At 39.1% G+C, this 12,959-nt stretch overlaps 1 protein-coding gene across 10 annotated transcripts in view; it reads left to right on the forward strand.

Annotated features, from left to right (window-relative positions):
* FGGY (FGGY carbohydrate kinase domain containing) overlaps nucleotides 1-12,959 on the forward strand; it is a 429,730-nt gene that overhangs the window by 28,414 nt on the left and 388,357 nt on the right. For all 10 annotated transcript variants that reach the window (XM_074380908.1, XM_074380904.1, XM_003921494.3 and 7 more), the window contains one exon: nucleotides 11,825-11,936. In XM_074380908.1, the coding sequence (XP_074237009.1) occupies nucleotides 11,825-11,936 (112 nt within the window). The remainder of the gene's footprint in view (nucleotides 1-11,824; nucleotides 11,937-12,959) is intronic.

Below are 12,959 nucleotides of genomic sequence, written 5' to 3' on the forward strand. Positions count from 1 at the left end.
TAAGCTGGAGGAATCATTTAGCCAACAAGTGTTTGTTGAGTATCATTCTTTCATTTAGCCTGCAGACCTTTATTGAGCACCTGCTATGTGCTATGTTCTTTGCTAAGCACTGGAGCATATAGAGGAGAGGTATACAAGAAACCTGCTGCTTTTAAAGATGAAACAGCTTAATTGTATGAGAAAAATAAACAACACATATACAGCCAGTAAAGTACCATTTTTTTCTCTCTTGGTATTATCTATGTGAGTAATGGTTGTGGGGAGGAGGACAGAAGAAAGAGTAGCCACGTGTGCAATTGAACAATAATGTTAACCTCTTATATTCCTAGAATCATTATAGTTCACAGCGCACCTTCATTTTCATTTGATTGCCGTTGCATGGTAAGTAGGGAAGGGGTTGTTATTTCCATTTCCATTTGAAAAACTGAGGGTTAGAGCAGTGATTTTCCCAAGGTCACCCAGGTGGTGTGTGATAAGGCAGAACTCAGGTCGAACCTATGCATTCTCTCTATCTCTGGCACCATATACCTTTATATTTTGCACAGAATATTATTCTAACAACCTAACTCATGCCTTCGTATTCATTTTTCTTTATTTTTGCATTTGAAGTAGGGTTTTTTTCTCCCCTAAAGTGCTAACTGATCATGTCACTCTTTTGCTTACAACACTTCAACATCTGTTATCACACTACTACAGGCATAATGGTAAGTTCAGTTCCAGACTACCATAATGAGGTGAATATCACAATAAAGCTCACATGAAATTTTGAATTTCTCAGTACATATAAAAATTATGTTTATGTTGAAGCCTATTAAGTGTGCAGTAGCATTAGTCTAAAAAAAAGTACATAATTTTCAAAATTTGCCAAAAAATGTGTTACTGATCATCAAATCCTTCAGTGAGTTGTAGTCTTTTTCCTGGTGGAGAGTTCTACCTTGATGTTGATGGCTGCTGACTAATTAAGGTGGTGGTTGCTGAAGATTAGGTAGCTGTGGTAATTTTTTAAAATAAGGCAACAATAAGGTTTGCCATACTGATTGACTCTTTCTTTCACAGAAGATTTCTCTGTAGCATGCAATGTGGTTTGATAGCATCTTATCCATGGCAGTACTTCTTTCGAAATTGGAGTGAGTTCTCTCACACCTTAGCCTTATCAACAAAATGTATATAATATTCTAAATTGTTTGTTGTCATTCTAACATTGTTCATAGCATCTTCATCAGAAGTAGATTGCATCTCAAGAAATCATTTCCTTTGTTCATCCATAAAAAGCAACTCCTCATCTATTAATATTTTATCATGAGATTACAGCAATTCAGTTTCATATTCAGGGTCCACTTCTAATTCTAGTTCACTTGGTATTTCCACTACATCTGCAGTAACTTCCTCCACTTAAGTCTTGAACTACTCAAAGTCATTCATGAAGGTTGGAATTAACCTCTTCCAAATTCCTGTTAATGTTGATATTTTGACCTCCCATGAATCACGAATATTCTTAATGACATCTAGAGTGGTGAATCCTTTCCAGAAAGTTTTCATTTTACTTTGTCTAGATCCATTAGAGGAATCACTATCTATGGCAGCTATAGCCTTACAAAATGTAATTCTTAAATAATAATACTTGAAAGCTGAAATTACTCCTTGATCTATGGGCTGCAGAATGGATGTTGTATTAGCAGGTCTGAGAACAACATTCATCTCCTTGTACGTCTTCATCAGAGCTCTGGGGTGACTAGGTGCATTGTCAGTGAGGAGTAACACTTTGAAAGGAATCTCTTTCCTTTGAGCAGTAAGTCTCAATAGCAGGCTTAAAATATTCAGTAAACCATGCTGTAAATAGATGTGTTGTCATCCAGGCTTTGTTTTTCCATTTCTAGAGCACAGACAGTCATAATTCTTAAGGGCCCTAGGATTTTTGGAATGGTAAATGAGCACTGTCTTCAACTTAAGTCACCAGCGGCATTAGCTCCTAACAAGAGAGTCACCTTGTCCTTTGAAGCTTTGAAGCCAGGCATTGACTTTTTGTCTCTAGATGTGAAAATTCTAGATGGTATCTTCTTCCAATATAAGGCTATTTTGCCTACCTTAATTGTGGTTTTTACTGTAGACACCTTCACTGATTAACCTGTATAACCTACTGCTGTTTCTACATCAGTACTTGTTATGTCACCTTGTGCTTTTATGTTACGGATATAGCTTGTTTCCTTAAACCTCCTGAACCCACTTAAACTAGCTCCAAGCTTTTTCTTCTGTAGCTTCCTCACCTCTCTCAGATATTCTAGAATTGAAGAGTTAGGACTGCGCTCTGGATTAGGCTTTTACTTAAAGGAGTGTTGTGGCTGGTTTGATCTTCTATCTAAACCACTCAAATTTTCTCAATATCAGCAATAAGACTGTTTCACTTTCTTATTCAGGTGTTCACTGGAGTAGCACTTTTAGTTTTCTTTTTGAACGTTCTTCTGCATTCACAGATTGACTAATTGGTGCAAGAGGCCTACCTTTTTGCCAGTCTTAGCCTTCCCCACACCTTCCTCACTAAGCTTAATCATTTCTAGCTTTACATTTAAAGTGAGAGACTATGACTCTTTCTTCCACTTGAACATTCAGAGACCATTGTAGGGTTATTAATTTGCCTAATTTCAAAGTTGTTGTGTTTCATGGAGTAAGGAGGCCTAACGAGAAGGAGAGAGATGAGGAATAGCTAGTTCGTGGAGCAGTCAGAACACACACCACATTAATCTATTAAGTTTGCCTATCTTACATGGGTGCAGTTTGTGGTGCCCCAAGACAATCACAATTAGTAACATCAAGGATTACCATAGCAGATATCAATGAAAAAGTTTGAAATACTGTTAAGAATTACCAAAATGTGACACAGACATGAGGTGACATGTGCTATTGGAAAAATGACACTGACAGACTTGCTGCTTGCAGAATTGCTCCATACCTTCAATTTGTAAAAAAAAGAAAAAGGGAAAGAAAAAGTCTGAAAAATGCGTTAAAAGCAAAGCACAATGATACCAGATATGCCTGAGGCATACCTCAAACTGCAGTTTCAGTTCCAGACCACTGCAACAAAGCAAATGTCTCAATACAGGAAGTCACATGAATTTTTTGCTTCCCTAGCACACATAAATGTTTTGTATGCTGGACTGTAGTCTATTAAGTATACAATAGCATTATGTCTAAAAAATACATACCTTAATTAAAAAACACTTTATTGCTAAAAATGCTAATGAAGTGAGCACATGCTGTTAGAAAAATAGCAGCAATAGACTTCCTCACTGCAGGGTTGCCACAGATCTTCAATTTGTAAAAAATGCAGTATCTGCAAAGTGCAATAAAATGAAGCATGATAATATGAGGTATGCCTGTAGAGACAAGGTAGAACTCCGAATCCTTAACATGGCCTTCACGGCCCTACATGATCTGTCTCAACTTGCATTCCTGGCTCATCTCATGATGCTTCTCCTGGCTCTCTGCATTCCAGCCACACCTTCCTTCTGTCATGTCCTCAAATATGCAGTGCTCCCTTTAGCCTCAGAATTTTTACCCAGATTCTTTCTTCTGGCTGCATGCCCTTCCTACCTTCCACCAGCAAATCTAACTCTTGTTCATCATTAGACCTAGGCTGTGCAATACAGTGGTTGCTGGACCCACAATGCTTTTTAAATTTACAGTAATTACAATAAAATATAATTAAACATTCATTTTCTCTTTTGCTTCAGCAAATGTCAAGTGCTTAGTAGCCATATGGAGTAGCTATATGGTGGCTACTATACCGAACAGTGCAGATATATAACGGTTTCATTATTGTAGAAAGTTCCATTGGATGCCCCAAATCTTAATTCAAAAGTCAGTTCTTCAAGGAAGGAGAATTTTCTCTGCCAATACCACCTCCAACTAAGTCTTATTACACTTATTAAATGTTTTCACAGTTCCTTGTACTCTTCTTTCATAAAACTCCATGTGGTTCGTGAATCATTCATTTTTGATATCAAATAAAATCATTCTATAAATCAAGAATAAAATAACGTAAAATGAAATAAAAAAATTGAACAGCCAAAAGAAATGGAGGGCATTTTTGGGAGGTCCAGGTGGGCAGATCACGAGGTCAGGAGTTAGAGACTATCCTGGCCAACATGGTGAAAACCCGTCTCTACTAAAAATACAAAAATAAGCTGGGCGTGGTGGCGGGAGCCTGTAATCCCAGCTATTAAGGAGTCTGAGGCACAAGGGTCATTTGAACCCGGGAGGCGGAGGTTGCAGTGAGCCAAGATGGCGCCATTGCACTCCAGTGTGGGCGACAGAGTGAGACTCCATCTCAAAAAAAAAAAAAAAAAAAAAAAAAAAAATTGAGACCTCCCTACTCATATCCACTGAAGAAAACTTGAGAAAGAATGTAGGGCAAAAAGTGACTCTTAAACTCTAAGAGAAGACATTCATAACTGGAGAAATAGAATGGTCAGAAGCACTGAGATGGGAATGTCAAGGATCCAATCCTGGCTAGAATAGGTGGTTGGATGTGTGTGTGTGTGTGTGTGTGATGGAGTCTCACTGTGTCGTCCGTGCTGGAGTCCAGTGGTGAGATCTCTGCTCACTGCAACTTCCACGTCCCGGGATCAAGCGATTCTCCTGCCTCAGCCTCCTGAGTAGCTGGGACTACAGGACGTACCACCATGCCCAGCTAATTTTTTGTATATTTAGTAGAGATGGGATTTCACCATGTTAGCCAGGATATTCTTGCTCTCTTGATTTTGTGATCTGCCTGCCTTAGCCTCCCAAAGGGCTGGGATTACAGGTGTGAGCCACGGCGCCCGGCCAGAATACGTGGTTTTTAATAGGAAGAGGGAAAGAGAGGCTGGAACTGATGATAGAGGGGTAGCTGGGACAGCTGGCTCAGGCCAATGGGGAGCTTCTCTGGGATCATCCTGAGTTTGAGACTGACCAGTCTTGCAATAGATTCAGAATGGCTGGCAGAGAAGAAACTAAATTTAAGGATGTCAGGAGGCAGACATCCTGAGCAGTTTCAGAGGCTGAGATTTTTTTTTAAAGTGTAAACTCTGGGAAGATTGGGACCAGGTCTCTCTTGTTCAGGATACATTCTCTGTGTCTGGCACATATAGGTGCTTAACATTTTTAATAATAAATGGCTAGATTAGATTATTGGCAGAGGAATGAATAGGAGGGCTGAGACTGCGAGGCTTTGGGAAGGAAGGCCAATGACTCAGTGACAGTGGAGAGAAAGGAGGTAGAGGCTATTTGAGTTTCTCTTCTTGGCAGAATGTTGGGGTCACTGGCATAAATGGGAGTGTTTGGCCTCTTATTTCCTCGTCATCAACTGGAGATACCATACCTAAGCTAGGATGCTGTGTAGGTAAAGGATTAGGACTGGGTCTCTTTACTTCACTGGTCACTAGAGTAGCTTTTACAAAATTGATTGCCTTCAAAGGCCTTCCAGGTAATGCACACCCCAACATTAGATTTGTTTGTCTTCTTGCTGTTCCCCCTCCCAGAACCTCTGTGCTTGCTATTCCCCTGCCTGGAATGCTCTTCCCCAGATTTCCATGAGGTCCACTCCTCATGTCCTTCAGGTGTATCCTCAAATCTCACTTGCAGGAACTACCTCCTCCTTGCATTCCTGATCCCCCTGACTAGTCACTTTCTAGTATACTGTATCTACACTATGTAATTTATTTGATTTATTGGCTATTGTCTGTCCCTACTAAAATTTTATCTCCAAAAGAGCAAGTTTAAAAAAAACTGTTTTTCTCTCCATTGTTTTTCCAATTTTTCTCTCCATTGTTTTTCCAATAACCTAGAAAAGCCTGAACAACCTGACTCTAGAAGGGGCTTGATTATTTTCACTAAGGACTGACGGCTAAGTGAGTGAGTGAATTGTGTAGGCAACAGGTAGTGATGGAGCCTGAGGGAACTGGTGATTTCATAACTCTATGTATGCCTCCAAAGCTGACAAAGGCATTCAAATTAAGATTTAAAAGAATACAGTACCAGCCACTCAGAACTCTACTGCAAGCTGGATTCTGTCCATGAGGCCCCAGGCTTTGACTCTTGCTCAAAATAGAGCTAAAGATAAAACCAGGTATGCATCTGACTCCAGTTCTCAGTTGGGAAGGTTTCTAAGAAACACCGTCTCCCCACCCAATATGGCAGATCTTGCTGATTTAAAACACATGCAGGATTGAACCAGTTCCCACAATAAGAACAAAGTGATACACAATCCCTTCCCCAAATATTTGTTTACTGCCCCATGGCTACAAGTTGACAGTTGTTAGACATGGACCAGGTTACCTAATGAGGTTGCAGAAATCTCCTTCTCTGGAAATTCTTTAGAAGAGCAATGTGCTTTCTCTCTAGCCAGGGAAATTCTCTTGATACCGAGCTTTTAGAATGAGCTTACCAGGCTGCTTTCTTCTTCCATTAATAAGAATATAAAAAAGAATCCTTAGGTCACCAGGTCAAGCCCTAAGGGCCTTCTGGGTAGTGTGACCCTGACAGTCATCTTTCTTAGATGGTTTAGATGATGTGGGGTGAGGGGTTGGGAATGGGGGTGTTCTTCAGCTGTGGATGAGCATGATCATAAGGCATTTCCTTATAAGGCTGGGAAAATAATAGCGGCTGTCTAGCCAGATCAGGTTTAAATGCATGCCACAATTACTCTTCCAGTTTCTTATGAGAGGTCTCTGTTTTAAAGATAGAGACACTGAGTCTTTGTGACTGACGGCCATGATTGTAATGTTGAGCACTCTGTAGGCCTGTAGAGGGGATTCATAAAATAGATTGAGGAAAATATTTTCCTTACTCCTAGTAGAAGGTTACTTCCGCCATGATTCTTAGAAAAGATTTGAGTCTATACAATTTTTTTCTATTCCTATTCTTTTTGCTCATCATTTTTATATGTGCTTACTTAACACAGAGAGCAAGCATGCTGTGCTTTGTAAATAAAAACATTCCATGAGCACAATAAGGCATTGAGTGTGTTTCCTATCCCATTTTCTCTAAAGGTTTACTGGTTTCAAAGTAATTTCAAACCCCATTGATCCCATTCAAAGCCTTTGATTCTTATTTGGGAGCTATCTCTCACTCAGGAAACTGAGGCTCAGAAAGTTGATGAAGTTAGTGCAGGATTGCCTGACCCAGAAGTGGTGGAGGTGGCACCAGAAGGAAACTCTTTGGACACCACATCCTGTATTTGTTTCTGTTCCCAAACTGCCTTGTGGTGTGGAGTTTGAGTCATCTACATTTTGTCACCCAAGTTCTCTTTTGACTAACTGCAGGCCTGTTTGAGATGGGCTTACCCAAATCAGGCATGCACTTTCTGGGCACAGAAGCCAATTGGGCTACATAGCAAGTAGAAGTTAGGGCTGACTGATCAATTGATTGGTATCCCATGTGGGAAGATTTGAAGCAGCTAATTTTCTCTAATATAAGCTGCTACTTCTTGTGCACTGATGCCAGATGTTGAGCTCATCACACTTTATTTTGTTGATTTCTCATATCATTAGGAGATGCAGGTATAGGTACTAGTTTTGTACTGCCAAGGAAGCTGCTTATCTGACTTTACAAAGTTATATAATTAGGAAATGGCAGAAACAGATGTCAAACTCAGGAAGTCTACTCCCAAGCCACCGATTTTAACCACTATCCAGTGATTTCCAAGCCAAGTTATAAGGACGTTCCAGGCAGGAATAGCCATACCTGTAAATGTTATAGAAACATGAACCAGCAAGGCAAGAGGGGAGTTGCAATGGCTAGAATTGTGTAACTTGCCTTCAGTCACATAGCCAGGGCGACAGAGATAGGATTTGAATTAAGTGTTTGTGACTCATTGTCATGAGGCCATGCTTTCTGTCAGGGAATGGGTTTGGTCCTCACTCTCTAAGTCTAGATTGATTAGTATGGTGAAGGCATATAGAGTATTCACCTGGTACTGTGAGGCAGGGCACTCCCAGCAGTCACATGGGTCAGTAGCAAATGTTCTCCTCTAGATTACATGTCCTTTTCACAGGATGAGTCTCTTGGGCAATAGGAAATTATCTGATGACAGAGGTGGGCAGTATGGTATAGTAGAAAGAACATAGTCTCCAAGTTTAAATTCTGGCTCTGCAATCTTCTGGCTGTGTGACAAGTACAAGTTCCTTAACCTCTCTTTGCCTGTTGCTCAACCTTTCCCTCCCCAATTATCCACTGTGGGTGTGTGATTTTTTTCTTTGAGACAGTCTCACTCTGTCGCCCAGGCTGGAGTGCAGTAGTGCAGTCTTGGCTCACTGCAACCTCTGCCTCCCAGGTGCAAGCAGTTATCTTGCCTCGGCCTCCCGGGTAGCTGGGACTACAGGCGCCTGCCACCCACATTGGCCTCCCAAAGTGTTGGGATTACAGGCGTGAGCCACCGTGCCTGGCCCCACTTGATTTTTGTGAAAAACAAGTATTAAATGTTTCTTTTGGAGGTCTTTGTAAAGATTAAATACTATGTATGTCAAACACATGGCACATAGTAGATGTTCAATATATGGTAGCACTTTATTAATATTACTTGAAAATATTACTGCTTTTCTTTGTTGGACATTTGTAATAATTATGCAGAGCTCTTGTTTGAGAAACACGTTAAATAGTAAGATATTGGATTCTAAATTATAAGTCTGGTATTTCCAAACAGGAAAAAAGAATTATGTATTTTAAGGTGAATTTCACTAAATGAGAATGAACATTTTCAGGTTGACTTTTGTGGGATTTAAAACGTTGTTTTTCTGTAAAGGAAACCATAGAAACAAAAATAAAAAAATAGAATTAATCGATGTCTATTACTCTACAACTTTAAAAATTATACAAACAAATGTAAAATCTGTATCCTCCAACTGCAATTCCACCCTCAGGGGCAACCACTATTAATAATACGAATTATATACATACATGTGTGTGTGTGTGTATGTATGGCAGAATTGGCTCACATGATTACAAATATGAAGTTCCACAATAGGTCATCTATAAACTGGGGATTGCCAGTAGTGTGCCTCAATTCAAGTTCAAAAGCCTTGAAACCAGGGAAGCCCAACAGTTCAATCCTGAGTGAGTCTAAGGGTGAAGGCCTGAGAGCCCCAGGCAGGGTGCTAGTGCAAGTCCCAGAGTCCAAAGGAAGAAGAACCTGAAGTCTGACGTCTAAGGGCAGGAGGAGAAAAGGGACTTCACTGCAAAGGGAGAGAGGGAGGAAGTTAAGCAATCTGAGTATCTCACTTGTTCCACCTGGTTTGTTCTAATCGTACCCGTAACTGATTTGATGGTGTCCACTCACATCAAAGGTGGCTCTTCCTCTCCCAGTCCACTCACTCAGATATCAGTCTCCTCTGGAAACACCCTCACAGGCACACTCAGAAACAGTGCTTCACTAGCCAGCTAGGCATCCCTCAATCCAGTCTAGTTGATATCTAATATTGAACATCACACTGAGTTTTTCACTTTTGATGCTATTGTGAATGGGATTTTCTTAATTTTATTTTTAATCTCTTAGTTGCTATTATGTAGAAGTCCAGTTGATATTTATATGTTAGTCTTGCATCCTGTCATCTTACTAAAATTGCTTATTAATTCATGCTTTTACTTTGTAGATTCTTTAGGATTTTCTGTATATGAGATCATGTCATCTGCAAAGACACTTTAACTTCTTTTCTAATCTGTATGCTTTTAATTTACTTTGTCTAGCAATGGCTAGAAGCTCACATATAAGGTTTAATAGAAGTGGTAAAAGTGAACATTCTTGCTTTATTTCTGATGGGGGGAAAGCATTCATGTTACCATTAAGTATGATGTTAACTGTAGTATTTTGTAGATGCTCCTTATCAGGTTGTAAAAGTTCTTTTCTATTTCTGGTTTATTGAGTATCATATTTGGAGCATGGCAGTTCTTTTTCTGCATCTGTTGAAATGATCATTTGGTGTTTGTACTTTGGTCTGTTAACATGCATATTACATTAATTAATTAATGGATATTCAATGACTCTGGCATTCCTGGGATTACTCCACATAGTCATTGTATATAAAGGCAAGTTTTATATGCTGCAAGATTTGGTTTGTTAATATTTTGTTAAGGATTTTTACTGTGTTCATGATAAATATTAGTCTGTAGTGTCCTTTTCTTATGGCTTTGCTTGGCTTTGGTTAGGGTAATACTGGCTATGTAACATTTGTTGGAAAGTTTTCCCTTCTTCAATGTATTTTAAACAAGTTTGTGTAGGATTGGTACTGTGTCTTCCTTAAATGTTTGATACAATTCCTCAGTGAAGCATTTGGACTTGTAGTTTTCTTTTTTGTGTGTGTGTGGGAATGTTTTAAGCACAAATTTGATTTTTCAAAAAAAAATGCTTCTCAATTTTTTACATGGCTTTGGTCAATTTCCATAACCCCAAAGTGGTGGTTTTTGATGATTTTGTCCAGTTTTATAGTTTTATTTTGCTAAGAGGATTTTTGACTTCTTCACAGTACCATACCCAGAAGTTACCTCTCTACCTCTTTAAAAAAAAATTTCTGTATAGTATTTCATTTTATAAATGTGCCATAATTTATTTAATAAAAAATAGTTGTTTCAGTTTTAAAATATATTCTGAGCAGTGCTGAAGCTAGCCTTATTCTATATCTAACTCTACTTACTTATGCTAATAAGATACATACATTTTTTATTTTAATATATGTCAAATTATTCTCCAAAATTTGTTCTCAATCATTACATTGTTAGAATAATCTCCAAGAAGGTCCACTTCTGCATGTATTGTCACTGCTATATATAGGTTAAGCAACCCTACTCTGAAAATTCAGAATCTAAAATGCACCATAATTCAAAACTTTTTGAGTGGCATTGTGACACTACACGTGGATGGCTAAGACAGTAACATTTTTGTTTTCTGATTGTTCATTGTACACAAACTTTGATTCATCAACGGAATTGTTAAATATATTGTGTAAAATTACCTTCAGGCCACGTGTGTAAGATATATATGAAACAGAAATGAATTTTGTGTTTAGACTTGGGTTTCATCCTCAAGATATCTCATTATGTATATACAAATATTCTAAAATCTGAAAAATTCTGAAATCTGAAATACTTTTGATCATAAGCATTTTAGATAAGCAATAACAGCCTGTACTATTAATCTTTTATATTTTTGCCAATATGAAAAGCAAATAGTTCGGTATCTTTTTGTTTGTACTTATCTAATTGGAGTTGGGAATTTTCTCATATGCTCTTTGACCATTTCTTTTTATTTTATGAAGCGACTTTTTATTCCTTTGCTTAATTTCCAATTTTTTAGGTTTAATTTTAATTTAATTTTATTTTTTGAGACAGGGTTTTGTTGCTCTCATCATGTAGGCTGGAGTGCAATGGCCTGCTCTCGGCTCACTGCAACCTCAGCCTCCCAGGTTCAAGCTATTCTCCTGCCTCAGCTTCTTAAGTAGCTGGGATTACAGGAGCACGCCACCCAGCTAATTTTTGTGTCTTTAGTAGAGACAGCATTTTACCATGTTGGCCAGGGTGGTCTTTAACTCCTGACCTCAGGTAATCCAACCCACCTCAGCCTCCCAAAGTGCTGGGATTGCAGTTATGAGCCTTCATGCCTGGCTTTGATTTCCAATTAGATTGGCTCTTTTTTCTTATTTACAGGATCTATTGGTATTCTAGTGATACTATACTTTTATCTGTTTTATGTTGTAAAGATTATTTTTTATTCTATCATTCCTCCCTTCTAGTTGTAACTGTCTTCAATCTTTTAAGACTCTGTTGTTTTACTTCATGTTTTTGTTTGTTTTTAAAACAGAAAGTTGTACAAGGGATTGATTTAAACCAAATCCGAGGACTTGGGTTTGACGCCACGTGTTCTCTTGTTGTTTTGGATAAGCAGTTTCACCCTTTACCGGTCAACCATGAAGGTAAGACTGTGTCTCTTCCTTTTCCCAGTGGTGGGTGACTTGGCTGATTAATCCAATGGACACGAGTGGAACAGGATGGCAGGCATCTCTTGCTGCTGATAGTGAGATTTAGAGGTAGAATGAGGTGACACAGATCATATTGCAGATGTCAAAAGCTTGGAGAACAGTTGGTATGAGTGGGATGGTGCTGAGGCTGGATTGAGGGGACTTGGCTTTATAAAATTCAAGAGCCACAGTACAGAGCCTGGTCAAGGAAGGACATGAGATTGTTAGCTAGGAGTCAGAAACCTTGAAACACTCAGGTGGTTTTGATGTTTTCTGGGAAGGGAGTGTCTGTGCTTGCAGTTTCATTGTATATGAAGCTCCTATTCCATGCTTATTTGAATGGATGAACCAAGTCCTTTGAAAGGAAATGGAACATGGTAGACAGGGCCATGTGACACTAGAAACTAGAAGCAGATGGCCTCTCTATTTTCGATAACCAGACCAAAAGACATTCACGTTGAATGATGGTGTCCTAATAGAGACTATGAGTACAGAAATGAGCTGTTTCAAATGTCAAGTGCCACTTGGGTCCACCGTCAGAGATTTTTCACAGCAGATAAAGTTGTCCCTTCTGGGGAATTTTAGCCAGTAACACTAGTACTGGGGTTACAAACCCAAAAGTCTATTAATACATTAATGTAATAATTAATACATTAGTCAGACAGGTAGTGTAAATGAGTAATAGGCCAGGCTTGAGAAAAACAACTGCACATGTGTGAAGATAAATGTCAACTGATAATTAACCTTGTAATAAGCAGAAGGCATTAGAGAACAGTGGAGCCTGCATTGCACTGGAAATTGCATGCTCCATCTGAAGGGAGGGGTTAGCTCTAGGCATTGCTGGGTAGCTGTTGCCAAGACAGACATTGCAATCATATTTTGGGCCAGATTCTGTTTGAGAACCATTAGTTCTGGACACTGTTGCAGCAGCGTCTTTCTTAACTGTTGGCTGTGAGATAGTAGGATGTCTTGGTACCC

This window comes from Saimiri boliviensis, chromosome 11 (genome assembly GCF_048565385.1).
Source record: "Saimiri boliviensis isolate mSaiBol1 chromosome 11, mSaiBol1.pri, whole genome shotgun sequence".
In the NCBI taxonomy this organism is placed as follows: Eukaryota; Metazoa; Chordata; class Mammalia; order Primates; family Cebidae; genus Saimiri; species Saimiri boliviensis.